Raw genomic sequence first — 19,963 nt, forward strand, 5'->3', positions numbered from 1 at the left:
TAAAATTTTACCTATAAGAATTTACCTAATTCATATTGTTGGTTCCTGTACTTTCTTACAGATTTTGAGTGTATCTTGGATAAAAGGAAAAAACCTATTCCGTATGGAAGCCATAATACAACTTTGGGAAAACTACCAAAAGTACACTCGGAATTAAATACTCAAATAGCTGGATCAAGACTGCCACCAGGAGCTGAAAAGTACCTTTCTTAGTTTCAGATTTTGTTATCTAAATGTTAAATTTGGCACGATTTAATGAACTCAGCTATCAAGGATTATTTATAGTAGAATCTGCTCCTCATGTATCTCATGCATGCTACCCACATACCTTTGCTTTTCTTGTGCTTTCTGCTTTAATCTCCATCCTTCATTGTCCAAAGCCTAGCAATATCTAAAGCACTAACCTTCAAGTTGTCCTCAGTGGAAATAAATAGTATCTTCTTTGGACCTCCCATGCCTCTCTACTTTTCGGATAGCACATAGCTGCTTCCTACACTGCATTACAGTTACTTACTATGTATCATATGTTCTTTGTTAGACTATAAAGTGTGTCCTTTTATTTTTGTATCCCTCACAGTGCCTTACTTATGGTAGGTGCATAATAAATATGTATTGGACAAAGAAACAAATAGATGAAAGCATGCAGATACTTACTATAATTTGGTTTAATTCTAATGAATCGGATTATTTGTCATTAATTACTAATTTAAGTAGAAAAATAACAGTATACTCATTTATTCATTTGGCGGTTTTTAGTTTATAAAGATGCACCCTTGTTCCTGAAAGGCTTATAATTATTCAGTTTCTCAATTTCAGAAGTAAATATTTATTTTCATCTTATGTAGGATTGCTTTGGAATTTTTGGATTCGAGAGCATTTTGTAGAAACATCCCTCATTTAAAAGGAAAATCTGCTATGAAAAAACGACACTTGGAAATTTTGGGCTATCATGTAATTCAGGTATGAAATACTTATGTAATTCAGCCTTTAAAAAACCCAGAGACACTGGCTTTACATGTGTCCCCTTTTAAGGTGAAAGTTGTAGAATTACCTTTTTTTTAATATTAAAAAAAAGCTATATTAAAATCTGTCTGAAATAGAACACCCTCTGTTTTTTTTAAGAATAGTAAATAAAAATAATTTTTAAAATTGTCTCTAGAAGATCTCTTGATTTTTATATTCATCTTACAATAAAGAGAGGCACTATGGAGATGGATGGAGTTATAAGAGAAAAAGGCTAGTGTACAAATATAAGAAAGGCACATGGGAAAAATGTCCATTGTTGGTATTGTAGGAACAGGAGGATGAAAGGAGCTGTGAAGCAGAAAAGGGTCTTCCAGGTGTTGTCAAGAAGAAGGCAACCTTCCAAATAGGGTTCAAAGGCTATGCTTATGTAAACTAATGTCTTAGGGTTCCTATAGCTCTTCTCAGTATTCTTAGAGGTCTTCCCTGATGTTTTTTGTTGCTGCTTTTGAGCTTTCATTCAGACTACATTACTTATTTTACAGATCCCTCATTTTGAATGGAACTCTATGGCACTGTCAACAAAGAATGCTCGAATGGACTACCTGAGAGAACGGATATTTGGAGAAGGCAAATCATCATCATAGTTTTTACTGAAAATTAGTTATGGTGTGTCATATTTGGACTTATTTTAATTAAGTGGCTTGATTCAATTAAAAAATGTAGAATTGATTTCTAGGTCAATTAATACCTACATAAAATAAACAGACATTTTACAATGGACTACTTTCTCTACTATCTAGTTGGGAAATTGTTTAAAATTCTTAATAGACGTAGCTTTTAAGAAACTTAAGTAGTTTACAGTTCATTCTTTGAGTGCATACTATGTGGCAGGAACTATATTATTTTATTTTATTATTTTTAATTTTTTTAAATTTAAATGAGACCCATTTATTATACTCCTTAAATAGCATTTCCAAAGTTTTCTTACAGCATATAATCTTATATAATGCACAGGATTCTTGTTATATCTTGAAGCATGAGGAAAGGTTTTTGCTATTTTAAACATTTTTAGAAAATGCAGATGTACATATTTCATTCTCCAATTTCATTTGTAATAGAAAACAAGTGTAAAGTTACCTCAACAATGCAAATGAAAGGATTAGTAAACTCAGATTTAGGAAGCTTCTTTACAGTTGATTGAGACAGATTAACAAAAGGAATAATCTGTTCAATTTAAGATTTAATTTCTTAGAAAATGGTTTTAAGTTCTGATCATTACATTGAAGATTCAGTAACTTTGAGGTTTTGATTCCCATTGCTAATCTCTTGGACAATAACATAGTGAATAATTTCTACATGAATCTCTGTATAGCCTTTTTAAAAACAATAAATTAAAGCCCTATTATCCAAACAGACCACCTCCCTATCTATTATGGTCTTTCACCTTCTTGTTTATAGCTTAGACAGTTTGAAGAGATTTAACCGTGTTGCTAGGCAACTAGCTCCTGAAGCATAACGTATTTCTTTCAACATTCCAGCCCATTCTTTTTTATCATCTTCATACCTGATGGAGAAAAAGAAAGCAATCAGTAAGTTGTTTTTAAGTAGATAGTTCTATAGATTTCCTGGTGTTGAATATACAAATGTTGTTCTCTGAGAAAACCCTACTGGCTCTTACCCAGAGGAGGATGCACCTGACTTGTAGACTAACAAACACTTGAATTCCTCCAAAAGTACGCATTCTCTGAGCATATGCCCATATTACTGGCATGGTATTTAATCTGGATGCTTAGGCAGTTAAGCCTTCTGTGGGAATCAGAGACCGTCCAGAGATGACGGGTAACAGACAGGCAATTAATCTTTCACCTTTGGACTGCTAAAGATGGCTGGTCCCCATGAGTCAAGGTCAGCAAAGAGTAAGAACTGGGAAGAGCAGGGACTGTTAGTCACTTTGATTATGATTTCAGCTGTTCCCATACACTAGTGCTCAGCATGGTACATGACACTAGTGGTCACTCTGTAAGAAGCCATTCTCTTTCCCCTTTATTGTCCTGTGTGAGTACTACTCTTTGCACTTGACATTAGGTAAGAACTGGTCGTCCCCTCTGAATATTCAGGGTTATAAAGATACAGACAACTTGGGTTCCTTTGAGACCTGTGTGCTTTTCCTCTGCCTGATGCCTGGAATGCCATCTCTGCATGAGAAACTCCAAAACACTGTCTTCTTTCTGAAGCCTTTCTCACCTTCCTCAAGCAGTTTGTTGTTTTCTCTTCATTTCTCACAGTGCCCTTTGTATGGTATCCATTATGACAATTATCCTTCTATTTTAATTTTTTCCCCTATATTTATGTCCTCAACAAGCTCAAAAGTACATATATCTTATTCACATTGCTATCTTCCCTCCTCCAGAAGCTATCAATACTTGGCACATAGGAAATACTCCCAAATCATTCTACAAGGAGTGAGTGAGATTTAAAATAATTTTAAAATTAGCTGATGCCTGTCTGACTTAATTTCATCAATGGTCCAAATTTAACAGCTGTACAGCTGTACTGTGCACTGTGTGATTTTTATGTGGGGAAAAGTAGACAAAAAATATTCTACCACTAATCAGGAAAAGAACCTTGATTATCTATATAAAATTTGGAGCAACAAATTAAAAGATAAAGAACAGTTTTAAATGATCTAATGAAAAGTGACCACATTTAAGCAATAGGAGGTTGAGGTTAAATGAGGCCTAAAAGCATTTGCTTCCTGGCAGTTATATTTTTTACTTTCAGCTTTGTCCTACATAATGGAATGATTTCAAGAAAAAATATGAGAATGGAAATTATTTTTTACATATCATAGTAAGAGGGTCTGTAGATGTAGAATGTAGTACACTTATTTTCATCTCTGCATGTGTGAATAGAGATTCACTAGGAAGCTGAGGGCAAGTGGGTAGCCACTTCTCTGTAGGTCAGTGGCTTTCAACTTACCGCATATCAAAGTCACCTGGAGGGCTTGTTAGAACACAGTTTGCTGGCCCCTACCCCCGGAGGTTCAGTAGGTCTGCGGGGTGAGGACTAAAGATTTGCACATCTACCAAGTACTCAGCTGGTGCTGATGCTGCCTTGGGACCCACTGCAGATCATTGGTTCTCAGACTTGACTCGCAAATTGGAACTACCTGGAGACGTTAAAAATGTTGATGCCTGGGTCCCACCCCTAGAGATTGACTTTATTGGTATGGACTATGGCCTGGGCGTGAGGATTTTTTAAAGTTCTCAAAGTGATTCTAATATGCAGCAAGGTTTGAGAATTATTGCCCCAGATTTTATTACCTAAATGGAAAATATCAATACCTAAATTTAAAATTTTACAGCCAAGCAGATAATGATGAATGCCCCCTCCTCTTGCCTTTCCCAAATCCAGTGGTTCCCAAGTTTGTCTGCACATTAGAATCACCTGGGGATCTTTTGGAAGTTCCAAAGCCCAGACCAAATCCCAGGTCAATTAAGTCACAATCAACAGAGGGGAACAGAGTCAGCATCAGTGCTTTTTGAAGTTCCCGAGGTGATTCCAATGAGCAAGCAGTTTTGAGAAGCACTGCCTTAATCGCAAAAATAAACCATAATCAGAATCTCTCCTGCTAAAATTACCAGGAGATGCTGTACTTCCCATTGCTGCCTGCAGTATTCTGTTGAAGCAACTTGGCTTTTGATCACCATTAGGGTCCGGAGTGGCTCATGTGGGGTTCAGCTGATAGCACCATTCCTTAACATCAGTGTTTCTCAAGGCTTGCTGCATATTAGAATCACCTGGAAGGTTTTAAGAACTAGTGATGCCCAGGCCCTGCCTAGAAACTGACTTAATTAGTCTGCATGAAGGCCCAGGCACTGGTATATTTTAAAAGCAGTTAGGGGACTTCCCTGGTGGTCCAGTGGTTAAGACACCACGCTCCCAATGCAGGGAGCGTGGATTCAATCCCTGGTCAGAGAACTAAGATTCACATGCCGCACAGTGCAGCCAAAAAAACCAAAAACAAAAAAAAAAACGGTAAAAGCAGCTAGGGTTAACAATCACTACCTATTCACTCTTGATACCTATCCCCATTTTCCAAAAACCCTAACCTTCCCAGCCCTCCATTATTTCATATTTTTTTCTGCTGCTTTCCAGTCTATCCCCATCTCATCCTCTTGCTAGGTCCAACCTCTTTCCCTGGAAATTTCCAGTTTCTTTATCTCCTTCCCTCTTTTTTGGAGGGAGAAAGGTAATAGTTAACTTCCCTTATTTTTACAATAAATTTATTTATTTTATTTATTTATTTTTGGCGGCATTGGGTCTTTGTTGCTGTGTGCGGGCTTTCTCTAGTCATGGCGAGCAGGGGCTACTCTTTGCTGCGGTGCGCGGGCTTCTCATTGCGGTGGCTTCTCTTGTTGCGGAGCACAGGCTCTAGGTGCATGGGCTTCAGTAGTTGTGGCTTGCGGGCTCTAGAGCACAGGCTCAGTAGTTGTGGCACACGGGCTTAGTTGCCCCATGGCATGTGGGATCTTCCCGGACCAGGGATCAAACCCGTGTCCCCTGCATTGGCAGGCAGATTCTTATTCACTGCGCCACTAGGGAAGTCCCAGTTAACTTCCTTTTATAGCCACTTTTTCTTGCCCCCTACACAGTTAGTTACTGTTACAACAACATAAGGAAATGATGTCTGATGCACAAAATAATTGTTTGGTTAAGCTGCCAGCCTTTCAGCCTTCTAGTTCACCAGCTGGGAATAAGGCATGTACTAGTTCAGGTATAGAACAAATGTTACCTACTTTTCACTCTCAGGCTCAGTGTTATGCCTTCACTGATCACTCTTCCAAAGCTGTACTTATAAACTTAAATGTGCAAGCAAATCACCCACTAATCTTGTTAAAATTAAGATTCTGATTGAGTAGGTCTGGGTTGGGGCTTGGGATTCCGCACTTCTAAGAAGCTCTCAGGAGATGCCAACTCAGCTGGTCCACAGACCATACTTCGAGTACCAAGATTCTGGACAATCTGGTGACAGGCCAGGTAAGGGCATCCAGACTTGGGAGTGGGGCTGGCCTTTAAACTGACAGGTAAAGCGTAAGTCTGGCAGTTTCTGGATGAGTATACAGCATGAACTCATGCTCACCTCAGGCAACTGAGATCTACCTCCTGTAAACTTAGATCAGCAAGCATGGTGCCTGGGCTGAAGACAGCACATGTGGTGACCTGATAGTGACCAGACGTCTGCACACTGTATGCCCTGCCCCAGCTATTTTACTATGTGACTTTCTTCCATGACACAAGTTACACTTCTGCTCCCAAGACTTCTGGATACACTGGTCCTCTACGTGACATTCACTGCATTAAAAACCATGGTAAACTACACACACACACACACACACACACATCCCTTTTTAAATACATTCATTTTAAGCTTAACTGTAAAATAGTTCAATTGGGTAACAACTGCAAGTGTTATACTTGGGAGACCTACCCAGCATCTATCTTGGAGGTCAAGTGGATTGCTACTTTTCACTTTTCTAAAAAGCTTTTATAACTGAATCCTCAGAAAATTGGAAAAATATTTAAATTAGATTCAAAATAGAGTTAATGAATCATGGAAACTCAAGAGGTTTAGTGTTTATTCCAGACTCTGTTTTCTTAGGAAGTAAAGTACTCTCTGGGAGAAAGGTAAGTGGTTTGGAAGCCTTTGCTCTACTGGATGCCTAGAGCGTTCATTACACTTTTAAGGCTGGAAGGGAGCTTAAAGGATCAGTTGTCCAACTCTCAATCACTGATTAAGAAATAGGCCCCGATAAGTTCTTTCCCAAGCTCACAGCTAACTAGAAGCAGTACCTGATTAAGTAAGTGGCAATGTGTAAAAGTTCAACAGGTTCAAAGAGTGTTTAGTTTACTATCAAGAAGTAGCATAGGGCTTCCCTGGTGGCGCAGTGGCTGAGAGTTTGCCTGCCAATGCAGGGGACACGGGTTTGAGCCCTGGTCTGGGAGGATCCCACATGCCGCGGAGCAACTAGGCCCGTGAGCCACAACTACTGAGCCTGCGCGTCTGGAGCTTATACTCCACAACAAGAGAGGCCGCAACAGTGAGAGGCCCACGCACCGCGATGAAGAGTGGCCCCCGCTCGCCGCAACTAGAGAAAGCCCACGCACAGAAACAAGGACCCAACACAGCCAAAAATAAATAAATAAATAAAATTTTGAAAAAAAAAAAAGTAGCATACAGGGCTTTCCTGGTGGCGCAGTGGTTGAGAGTCCACCTGCTGATGCAGGGGATACGGGTTCGTGCCCCGGTCCGGGAAGATCCCACATGCCACGGAGCGGCTGGGCCCGTGAGCCATGGCCGCTGAGCCTGCGCATTTTGGGAAAGTCTAGCTTCCTATTCAAAATTGTTTTATCTTCTTTGATTTAATATTTGGTTCAGAAAATTGGAGTGAAGAAAACTTACTTCCATATGTCATTGACTTCAGTGGGTGCAAATTCTTTAGACTCCAGCTGAATCATGGCAAAACCACCAATGGCATACAGGGATCCAGCCAGGCTGACCAAACTGATGGAACTTCTTTCTTGGGGAAATTCAGTCATTACTTCCCACCTAGGAATTATTGAAGATACAGTTAATGTAAAACTTTAAAAAATGCCAAATGTATTTACTGAACAATTATAGGAAATTATAATTAAAAACTTCAAGTAGCATAAACATCAAAAATTAGAAGATTAAATTTGCTACTGGAAAATATCTAAATATTCCTTTATTTGACAGATGTAACCAAATTAGATTTTAAAGCCCTCAATATGTCAATCCAAGAATACTTCACTTTCATTAGTTAGCACCTTCAGCAGTGGTTATCAAACTGTATGCCATAAATAGTGGAGCTTTGAGGGACTTCCCTGGCGGTCCAGTGGTTAAGACTCTGTGCTTCCCCTGCAGGGGGCACGGGTTCGATCCCTGGTTGGAAAACTAAGATCCCACATGCTGTGCAGTGTGGCCAAAAAAAAAAAAAGTGGAGTTTTTGGGGGAAGTTCTAGGGCTCCTAGGCCCTACTGTGTTGGATTTCATTTGAATGCTAATACAAATTTTTAAAAACTCTGATCTCCATAGCATCTCAAGAAATCTCCAAACCCTTTTTAATAAAGCATGTGATAAGAATAGTTTACAGGGCTTCCCTGGTGGCACAGTGGTTGAGAGTCCGCCTGCCAATGCAGGGGACACGGGTTCGTGCCCCAGTCCGGGAAGATCCCACATGCCGCGGAGTGGCGGGGCCCGTGAGCCATGGCTGCTGAGCCTGCGCGTCCAGAGCCTGTGCTCAGCAGTGGGAGAGGCCACAACAGTGAGAGGCCCGCATACCGCAAAAAAAAAAAAAAAAAAAAAAAAAGAATAGTTTACAAACTAGGGTTGGAAATTTTCTTTTTAATAGTTTATACTTCGTCCTTTTTTTTTTTTTTTTTTTTTTTTTGCGGTACGCGGGCCTCTCACTGTTGTGGCTTCTCCCGTTGCGGAGCACAGGCTCCGGACGCGCAGGCTCAGCGGCCATGGCTCACGGGCCCAGCCGCTCTGCGGCATGTGGGATCTTCCCAGACCAGGGCACGAACCCGTGTCCCCTGCATCAGCAGGCGGACTCTCAACCACTGCACCACCAGGGAAGCCCTATACTTTGTCCTTTTAAGTAAAGGATTTAAGGGAACTTTTAATGTTAATAGCTATATGAAATAGGACCACTAAAGATAAAATCAATCAAATTAATTGGAAGTATCAAGAGTCTAGAATGAGTTAGTCATTTTGGTAGCTTTCTTCCATTACTCTGGCATAAAGGTGGACCTCATAGTTTTTCTCTAAACATATTATCTGTTTCTCTAATTATAAAAATATATGTACATTGTACAAAATCTGGAGAAACAGAAAGGTATAGAAGAAAACATATCACCCATGATCATGTCCTTCAGACATAATCATAAGCAATATTTTGCTATAATTTTGTCATTTTAAAAAATGCATATAAATTTAAACATCCAACTATGCATATGAACAAAACTAAGAACATAGAGTATTTGCAGTTTTGTGTGCTGCTTCTTTAACTTCTTATAACATCGGTTTTTACCCATATTATATAGTCTTCAAAAAACATGGTTTTTAACGATCATAAAAATCTAATTCCATAAAACTTCCTTGTAATTTTCAGATGAACTAAAGTCTGTTTTGTAATCAGGCATACATGGTTCCTTAAAAAAGTAATAATAGTGCTGTAATTTTTTCTTCATTGCTAAACGAGGAGCATAAAAACTATATACTCATCTAGATGTGTGAGCTCAAAAACTTGAAAAGGACTAATTCTATGTAAAGAATATCTGTCAAATATCTTTTACATTAACTTTAAGCCAATACAAGCTTAAAAGTGAAAAAAAAAGAAAATTATAAAGAACACAAAAGAATCAAACATCTGAAGCATTACAAATATCACAAACTAAGTGGAGGTCTTTTTGTCCTTAAAGAAACTACATATTTCAAATCAAATAACCTTATAGAGAGATGTATATCCATTTATGTGTATATAATTATTCAGAAGTATTACCTTTGCATGACTAAATTCACAAAGTTAATAACAAGTAAGGATAGATTGATCACTCCAACATTTACTTGAGGGTCATGTATTCCAAATTACAAACACACATAATGCCTCAAAATGTTAGGCATTTCACACCCATAACACCAAAAGAAACACAGATGAAGATACTTCCTCTTCAGTCCTTGCCTCCCTACCCTCTTCTCCCCATGTCCTAATTGGGAAGCTTAATTTTTATCCAAAATTAGAAATTAAAACATATAGTGATTCATATGCTGTAGTAAGAGATGGCAGCTTACTTATTGGTGGTGAGGTCAAAAGCTTCAACTGAAGCTGAAAGACCATCTTCAGTGACGCCTCCAGCAATCACAATTTTGCCTTTATGGACTGCCACTCCAAACATGGAACGAGGGGTTTTCATTGGAGCCAGATCTTTCCAGTCTCCTCTTTTGGGGTTGTAGGTAAACACCCTGTTTGTACACTTTCTGTAAACATAAAACACAACAAAATGGTCCTTTTAGAAGCTTTCTGTTTTGAAAGAAGCAACTTCACTAATCACTTACCTTTGCTTCTTGTTTGAAATATGTAGTATAGTGAGGATCAGGAAAATTCTTAATCTGAACATATGTCACCAAGCAAAGGACAATTCCAAATATGAAGACTAAAGCTATTTTAAATCTTAATTATTCTATAGGAAGGTAGGATCCTTTACTTTTTTTTTTTTTTTTTTTTTTTTGCGGTACACGGGCCTCTCACTGTTGTGGCCTCTCCCGTTGCGGAGCACAAGCTCCGGACGCGCAGGCCCAGCGGCCATGGCCCACGGGCCTAGCCGCTCCGCGGCATGTGGGATCTTCCCAGACCGGGGCACGAGCCCATGTCCCCTGCATTGGCAGGCAGACTCTCAACCACTGCGCCACCAGGGAAGCCCAGGATCCTTTACTTTTGGCAATTGCCTAGAGGCCCAGGCAGAGTAGATTTTAATCCTATCTGCTACTAAATTCAATACACAATAGAGATAACAAAAATTCATGAACTCTTTATTGTGCCTCAGTAACAAAAATGTTTATTCATTTCATTATCTGAATATCCTAAGAATGAATCAATTAACTTAAGAAATAACTAGGTGTGAATGTACCTATTTTAAATGTAACTGCAATATGATGGCTCATTTTATTTTAGTCTACCACTAATATACCAATGCATTTTAAGAAATCTGGGACTAAAGATTAGACAACTATTCATCTGAGCTGATGAGTAATGAAAACTATTTTATATGCTAAATGGTACCAGAAAAACCTGGACTTACCTGAATTATCCTTCTTAGTATGTTGTTGTGATTCCATAATTTACTGATGGGAGTTCGAATTCCAAATAAGAATTCATTAACTGGATATATTTGGTAAAGCCAAAAAGCAACCAAACAAAACCTCAACTTTTTGTGAGGACAATTTTTTTCTTTAGTTTTATAAAAGACCAGATATCTGGAGTAGAAGCATTTCCTCTAATATATGACTATGAGTATTATCTTAAAACTCCTCCATAAGAACACAATCCAAAATCATGTTCTTCAAATGCAGTGGCGATAACTAGTATAATTCAGTGCTTATTTTAGGTAATGACTCTTTTCAAAGTTCTTGACTTTGGCATTTGTCAAGCAATGTTCTGGGTTTTTTTTTTTTGTTTGTTTTTTTAAAAGGGAACTTTATTTATTTATTTATGGCTGCGTTGGGTCTTCGTTGCTGCACAGGCTTTCTTTAGTTGCAGCGAGCAGGAGTTACTCTTCATTGCAGTGCACGGGCTTCTCACTGTGGTGGCTTCTCTTGTTTCAGAGCACGGGCTCCAGGCACGCGGGCTTCAGTAGCTGTGGCACGTGGGCTCAGTAGTTGTGGCGCACGGGCCTAGTTGCTCTGAAGCATGTGGGATCTTCCTGGACTAGGGCTTGAACCCATGTCCCCTGCATCGGCATGTGGACTCTTAACCACTGCGCCACCAGGGAAGCCCGCAATGTTGTTTTGGTTAATCATATTCTCAAGAGTAATGTATTCTTACTGACAAGACCTGCATGCTTCTTACTGACACATCAATTTCCTAGTTACTAATACTACTTGAAGGAAACAATTTAAATCATTTGGCGGAGTCACTATGTTTCCAGTCATAACACTGCTTAATACAGATTTTCCATTCTATTACTCAGGAAAAATGTTCCAAACAAGATTTTGCTCTGTGTTTATAATATGGCCTTCCTTTAAATGTTTATTTGATGGGAATATCAAAATTTCAGAATATATTATCTTTGAATATGGACAGACTGTATAAAAACCCTTTGCTTTAAAAATCATATTTTCTGTAATATGTCATTTTAATTGAGTAATAGCCATTAACTATTAACTGCACAATATACAGTTCTTTAATTCTAGCACATTTCCATATTTTATTCTCCTTTCCTGCTTTGCCCTTAAATTCTTAATTCTGACTCCCTTTCCAGGATTGGGCATCTCTTGAACAAACTGGGTAAATGATACAAGCCAAATTAGGCAGAGTTTTCAGGGGCAGGAAATTTGTTCTCACTATTGAAGCTAAAAATCTTCATTTTACCAGACAGGCTACTGGCTTAACTGACTGACTTCTGGAGCGCTCTAAACTCACTTCTCCCTTGGGGGTGTAAGATCTCTTTCCTAATGACCTATCCCTTGAGAAGTACCTAGAAAGCAAGTTATAGGAAACTTCATCCTCTTTTTCTCATAAGAGACTGGGTGCTACTGGGTATATCAGGTATATCTATTCTGTTTGATCTGTGCCTGTTTGTGACCAGTTGTTAAATATTTTGAATATCACCTGTCCAGGAGTAAATAAGTGAAACATTGCTGAGGAAAGAACTGCCCCCTTTTCAGTCCCCATTCACCAGTTTCAAACTCAACTATCTAAATTCTCTCTGATGAATGTAAAGTACAAATCCATGATTTTTAAGCACTATTGTTTTAATAGTTATATTTAAAATATTATATTAAAGAGATACACTTAATTTTTATCACTTATGGCTAAATGAATGAAAAGCCCACTGGTTTTAATGTAGTAAAATATAATTATAAATTAGCCAAATAAAAGGCTTGATTACGTTCCTAAATGCTGCTTTTCCACTGTAAGAATGCTTATGTTGGAGATATTATGTTTGTTCTTAGCAATATGCTGGGCATACACAAATTGACTTTAGCAACTTTAAAATTGTATAGTTTTCCTTCATCAATCATTTTAAATATCCTCCAATAACTTTTCAAAATTTTATTTTGAAATTTTACTTTCAAAATGTTATGGGTGAGAACCAAGTCCTATTTCAGCATGTAGATTCAAGTGAAAACAGGAAGGAACCCTTGTAATAAAAAAATCACTTGGATATAAACCATAAGGAGATGTCAGGGTACTTACTTGTCATCTGTCTTTCCTCCGAGACAATATATCATCCCCTTATGTGAAATCACACTATGGCCATAGACTTTGATAGGAAGTTTTTTAACTTCATTCCATTTGGCTGCCCTAAAATCAGAAGATAGAATTTATATGCTTTCAGTGAATTTCAGGTTCTAAAATTATGACTTTGATATAGGCACTCATATACCTGAATGCTTAGGAAACGAGAACGTCATGCCAACTTACACAGGCTCATAGCACAATACTGAATCCAGCGAAGCCTCTGTTTGAAGATCTTTGCCTGCAACTACATAGATTTTGTCATCTACTTCTCCCAGACCGAAGAGACACCTGGCTGAAGGCAGAGGTGGAAGTCCAACCCACTCAGATGCTACATTATCAAGCTGAAAGAAAGAATATACGAGGAATTGTGGAGCTTGTTACAGGTGTACCAAAAAATATGCTATACTTTGTTGTTTAGAATTCACTGAGATAGTCAAAGTTCTCACAAGTAAAACTACAACCCCAAAAGGATCATATTTTACCTTTGAATTACCGAGAAAAATGAGAAAAGCTACTTGGCCTACCAAAATAGCTAAAAGTACTCAAACCTGCAGAACTTGAAGAAAGAGAAAATAAAATAGTCACTGGCGATTAGTTAAGAACTGTGAGATTTCTTGTCAAATTTTCTTCCCATGTTGCCTTGTTCAGGTTTGAACAAGGAATCATAATACTTTTAGGACACTGGGGAAAAAGAGGGTCACAGTACATGAGTGAACCCCGCATGCTATATTTAACATGCTCCCAAGCTGGCGCCCGGGACAGCTGGACCTGTCGCTCAGTTCACAGACAGCAGGGGCACTAGGCATTATCTTTTTTCTTTCCTTCAACATTTTTAGGTTCTCCACGCTTCACTTTATTACTTCAGATATAGGCAGGTGTTATAGCCTATAACTTCCTAGCCTTTTTCGGGGAGTCATTTAAAATACGCTTCTCTCTCTCTCTCTCGTTTATATTAGGAAGTAACTTTGCTTGTTCTTGCTACTGCCGATTCTGCAAGCCTAAGACCGCGCTCCAAGAGCCCACGCTCTGGGATACGTGATTCTGATATGGCTGGCATCAGCTTTAGCACTTACTATTGGTAATTTTAAGATTTTCCACTTTGCATTTTAGGACACCAAAACACAAGAAAACTGCTTTCTGAGGGTGCGCATTCACAGATTTGTTGTCCTCTCTAGTGCTACTTCTATGCAGTGGAAGAAAAAGGAATAAAACCCAGAATAATTGGATACCAAGGATAGATGCAGATATTAAAGTCTGTGGTATAGGGAGGGGTCCCTATGGAAGCCTATCTCTATCTAGTCTAGTAACCTTGGTTAAAGCAAAGTACTAATTAAAACTAGCTGAGATGAGCGGTTTGATCCCCACACATATGCTGTTAGTTTGCAGTCACAAATTTCAACATGCAGATTGTGATCACTAATGTTTTTATTTTTTGAAAAAAAATTATTTATCAAGAAAGTGGTATGTAGTATAGTAGCAGTAATAATGAGCATTTATGGAGTTTTTACTCTGTGATAGGCTTCATGCTAAATGCTTGACACAGGTAATCTCATCTAGTCCTCCAGGATAGGGACTTTTATTTTCTCCATTTTACATATGAGGAAACTGAGGTACAGAAAGGTTAAATAATTTGCACAAACTCACAGAGCTTTTAAGTGATACTTGATGCAAGCTATACAAATCCATACTTTGTCTTTTTAAATGGGAACAGCAGCCATCATAATCCCAAACCGGAGGGTTTACTGCCCACACTACACAATACTGTCTACATTCCCATACTACCCCGGATAGGGCACTTCCTACAGCAGATGAGACAGTGTCTATTTTACAGATGAGCTGTCAAGCTATCTAACCTCTCTGGCTTCAGTTTTCTCACCCTTAAAATTAGAGTTTGGACCTAGATTACTTTAAGATGTGGTGTTCAAAGATTTGATGAAACTATTAAGTCTATGGAAAAAAACGGCTCTTACCTAGGTAAAAAAATTCTCATAATCTAATTCTAGTATACAACCAAAGGTCATATGAACCCTAACTTAATACATTTTAAACAGAGGTGACCAAGCAGAAAATACAAAGCCTGAGATTCTCATACATATATTTTCTTGTGAGTCATAACCCTCTTTTACAGTCAGGTGTTTTTATCCTGGCATCTTGTCCCACTATTTGTGTCTTTTAGAAGGAGCAAGTCATGGTAAATGACAGGGAGTCGACCCTTTCAACTTTATATAACCTTTTGTAGCTAAAAGGAACAACATCAAGCAGGTTTCAGAAATGAGAGGCTGTGTCAATAAAAGCAAGGGCAGTAACAGGATGGAAGAGAATAAAGATAAGGCTATTAAGTATTCTTTGGGTCTATGATTTCCAGGTATCTGTCTGTCTGTTTTTTGATGTCATTTTTACTTCCTAGATAAAATTATTGCCTTTTCAATTGAATTTACCCTTCCTGAAATTTATCTGAATTTACAATTAGGGCTTAGGAAATTTTGTGGCCCACATTCAAATACTTATGATTACAGCTTCTATTTTATTTTTATATTTCATATTTAATGGAACTTGGAAAATTAAGAACCGTGATTAACATGTATTATTACATTTTTCAAGATTAGAAAAAGCTGGTTAAAGAGTGTGCTTTAGGGCTTCCCTGGTGGCGCAGTGATTGAGAGTCCGCCTGCTGATTCAGTGGACACGGGTTCGTGCCCCGGTTGGGGAAGATCCCACATGCCGCGGAGCCGCTGGGGCCCGTGAGCCATGGCTGCTGAGCCTGCGCGTCCGGAGCCTGTGCTCCGCAACGGGAGAGGCCGCAACAGTGAGAGGGCTGCGTACGGCCAAAAAAAAAAAAAAAAAAAAAAAAAAAGAGTGTGCTTTATGAGTGTGCTTTATAAATGCACCGTATGTCACACACTTTGAAAGCACTCAGTGACTGTGGTATGACATTCTACACATGCTTATCTTTGGCCTTTCCAACTCAAGTGCCCATAAACCCCAGGCCATAAGTAGCCATGACCTAAACAAACTCTTTTGAACTATCTGTAAGCTACAAAGTACTGGTACTGACATTATTAAAGATGAAGGTTAAGCCACTGATTCCTTCATAAACTGGTAAATATAATGTGTTGATAATATGCAACGAACTCCTTTCAAACAAACTACAAAGAGTGTTAGTTTAGGAGGATGTGTTTTCTTGGAAATTTCTATGGTTTCATAATACAGATTAAGTTGCCAATATGTCTAAGTACAACTCTGATCCAAATAAGTTGGATAATTTATCATAAATAAATATTTCTAAATACAATTAATCCAAATTAGTGACACTTGTGTAGACAGTGTTTCCTAGAAGGTAATCCAAAGCATGTAAAATATGTATACAAGTTCTTTTCATTGTCAACAAAACTATACTTTGGGCAGTAACCATAAATAAGAGATGAAATGCTACCTCCAGGAACTTCAAATCAGTTCAAGGAAACTTGGAAGAAGGTAGAAAGTCTGATCAATTATAACATTTTGTAATGTGTAAAGTACTTTGATTTTGGGAAATACAGTAACCTGTTTTTCAGAAAGAGGACACAAGATTAAATTTCATTTTTACTAAAATACTGGACTTTAAAGAATTACAGTCACAATCAACTATCAACATGACATTTTGGGTAAAAGTGCATAAAGAAAATCGTGAGCCATCACTTATACATTAATTAGAACCTCATTCTTTACCAAAACGTTTATTAAATATTAATAGAACCTCATTCTTTACCAAAATGTTTATTAAATATTAACAAGCAGTTAACTGATTCAAATATTTGTCAGCCCTCCAAGTAATGAAAATTCAAGGGACTGGAATAGCACATCAAGCAGAATAAAATACAAGCAGCCTGAATAATTCACAAGTCAGCTAACTAGATGGTGACTAACAGCCTTTCCTTTATGTCTCTACATATATGAAAACATCCTTTCTTACCTGGAAGAAGTACGACTGTAGAGGTTGATCTTTATTTTCTTCATCCACATAGAGGCCTCCTACCACGTACACCTGATTTTGCTGGGTAACAATGCTGGAATGATTTCTGGGGATCTGCTCAGCCAGTGCAGTAAGGTAGCATTCATTTTCCGTGGGATCATAAGCCACTGCAGCTGTGTCATTAACCAAGAGGATGAGGTCTTTGACAAACATTCCATGCCTGGGAATATCGTTCAGGTAACCAGGAAGTAAATCTTCATCACCAACATCACCATTCACCTCACTAGCCCCAGCCTTCTCTGTGTTTTTGCTAGGTTCTGGGAGTTTGCCTGCAAAGGCATCTTTGAGAACTTTGATTTTTTTCTGGAGTTCTGGGTTGCTTTTAATTATATCATCTTTCTCAACATGATCTTTAAAATATTTCTCTGTCATAAGGCGAAAACGGATACAATCAAACACTTCGTTAAGGTTTTTAACCCTGTTTTCTTTGTCTGTTCGCACCCATTTCATCACTGCCTCAAATACCGCTTCTTCCTTTTCTACATTTAGGCTGTCATTGGAAATGACTGAGATCAGCTCCTGTGGAGACAGTTGCATGAAGTCCTCTTCCTTACAAATCTGTACAAAGCGATCAGACACAAATTCACGGGCAGAGATGGCGAGTCTCGGGCAGTCAAGAAGAAGTCCTAATCTTAGGATAGCTAGACAGTTACCAGGAGCAAGTCTTTTCTGAAGATAAGAAACACAGACAGTGAACACGGAGGGGATCTGAAAGCGGCTGGCCAATGCAAAAATATCTTGCACATTTCCGTCGTTGAGATCAATACTGGCAGAGTACAGGTACTTAATGATTAAATCCAGTACAGCAGGATCCACATTATCTAGTACTACCTCCTTTTTTTTTGCCTCATCAATTTCAGATAAAAAATACTCACGGAAGTAAGGACTACAAGCTGACAAAATCAATCTGTGGCAAGGAAGACTTTTGTCACCTGCTTTTAGTGTGCAATCGATGAATTTTTTCTCATCCAGGAGATCTTTTAGACCATCCTGAAGAAGGGTGGATTGGTAAAGCCGCAGTTCCTCTGCAAGTTCCCGCTGGGAATCCATTTTGTGAGTAACCTGGGTAAGGAAGGGGACACTAAGGCCTTAGCTCCTCACAGCATACAGGTCTAGCAGTAAAAAGGCAGATCAGTGTGCTTTGCCCGGCTTGAAGCCTTTGCAATTTAATCCCACCAGCTAAATATAGATACCAACTCTAACAAGGGAATTTAGGAGAGCTAGTTTGGAAAGAAGAGTTCTTGCAGCTGTTAAAGATTGAAAGGAACAACTGGAACTTTTAATCACTAAGGAAACAGCTAAGAAACAAGAGATTTAAATGAAGTGGAAAACTTTAAAATACATAAAGCATTAGAAGATATGCTAATAAAGGCTACCGCAAGAAAATGTTTATTAAACTAACAGAAAACGGAATCATAAAAATGAGTCAGTCCGCTAAAAATGGTCTAGTGGCAAGCTACTCGGCTATCTGAATTAATGATGCAAAGTTCAAGAATATGAGCTGAGTTCATTTGGATACTCATAAGCAAGATCCCCTTTCCAATAACTGCTACAAATTTTTATTTTCTACTCAAAACAGTGGGATATATAATCTTCTTTTAGAAGTAGGAAACAAAGACTTCTACTTAGGTACTATAATTATAGATTTTTTTTTGATAAAAACCCTTTAAAATAATAATATCCCCCCATCATGATTGAAAATAAATGCAGAGAAACTGCTATTTTCTAAGACATTCCAAATTATCGGTATTTTTAAGTGGAAAAACTATAATTAGTATTGAATTAAATTATGAAATTATTTAATTTGTTCACACCCTGCCTTGCTCTACAAAGGATTTTATGTGGCAAACATTAAGACAAGAAAAAAAAAAGGTTAAAAGTCGGCCCTAGGGAAAGAAAAAATCTACACACATACAGTATGATCACTAAAGATATTCTGTGGTTTTGTGTTGATCTTTCATTAAATAAAAATTAAAAAAATAGAACAGATGTATTGTAACCCCATGAGAACAATGTAATCAATAGAACATAGCAAAATCAGGACGAAGTGCTACATCCCTGGTATAATTTGAAAAACAGGCTTTATACACACACACAAAAAGTATATGACTAGAATCATAATTTAAGTTGTTGATTATAATAGAACACACCATATTAATTATGGGATGCAGAAAGCGTGACTTGAAAAAAAATTGATCCTCTGTTTACATACAAATAGCATCATATACTTCTTCACGAAATATTTTATTACAAAATTATATTCTCACATTTTTAAAAACTCAGTGGGGCTGTAAAAATACTGTAATTTCAAAGGTTGGTATTCTTAAACATGCTCAAAAGAACATAAGCTCCATAAAGACAGGGATTTGGGGGAGGTTTGTTTTGCTCAATGCTATAGCCACAGGGCCTCACTGGTGCCCCATAAATATTTGTTGAGTGAATCAATGAATGCCCCCAGATCAGGGAATTATGTATTTTTAAACTTCAAGGTCTCCATCCATCAGTAAAAGTTTTTTCCCTTATTTTACATCACGGTGAAGTCAATGGTACTGTCAGCTGCTAAAACAACAGCTGAGAGAAGAGCTCATTGACTCTTTCCATTTATAGAGGCCACTAAAGGTTTTAACACACTAGAAAAAACCAACAGCTGCTCCCTTGTTTAAACAATAAATGACTCATTTCTCTTTACACGTAACACCTAACATCTGAAAAGATTAATGAGTCAGATGCAAACACAGTGTTTTGACGTTTTGAGATTATTCCTTACTAATTGGCAATTTTATAGTCTGTTTTGCTTGAAAAACTATTGAAACAATATTCCTAGCTGCATATTTTTGACCTGTACACATTCTTCAAGCAACATTTTCCCCCTAATATAGGTTATTATAACCCCATCCCTTAAAAATGTAAAAATCCTTTCCTATTTAAATGAAGAAACCAA

At 38.0% G+C, this 19,963-nt stretch overlaps 2 protein-coding genes across 4 annotated transcripts in view; one reads left to right on the forward strand and one right to left on the reverse strand.

Annotated features, from left to right (window-relative positions):
• The window catches only part of FASTKD1 (FAST kinase domains 1), a 34,720-nt gene extending 32,973 nt beyond the window's left edge, over positions 1-1,747 (forward strand). For all 3 annotated transcript variants that reach the window (XM_081241795.1, XM_081241796.1, XM_081241797.1), the window contains 3 exons: positions 62-200; positions 846-960; positions 1,509-1,747. In XM_081241795.1, coding sequence (XP_081097921.1) covers positions 62-200; positions 846-960; positions 1,509-1,610 — 356 coding nt within the window. In that variant the 3' untranslated portion in view covers positions 1,611-1,747. The remainder of the gene's footprint in view (positions 1-61; positions 201-845; positions 961-1,508) is intronic.
• Positions 1,748-1,793: 46 nt separating this feature from the next.
• On the reverse strand, positions 1,794-18,072 carry KLHL41 (kelch like family member 41; the record flags this gene model as incomplete). Its single annotated transcript, XM_081241798.1, has 6 exons — positions 1,794-2,530; positions 7,430-7,576; positions 9,842-10,027; positions 12,966-13,073; positions 13,194-13,351; positions 16,963-18,072. The coding sequence occupies 6 exons, from the start codon at positions 18,070-18,072 to the stop codon at positions 2,419-2,421; spliced, it is 1,821 nt and encodes a 606-aa protein (XP_081097924.1). The 3' UTR covers positions 1,794-2,418.
• Between the last annotated feature and the right edge of the window lie 1,891 nt (positions 18,073-19,963).

This window comes from Mesoplodon bidens (assembly GCF_964165515.1).
Source record: "Mesoplodon bidens genome assembly, chromosome: 8".
NCBI lineage: Eukaryota > Metazoa > Chordata > Mammalia > Artiodactyla > Ziphiidae > Mesoplodon > Mesoplodon bidens.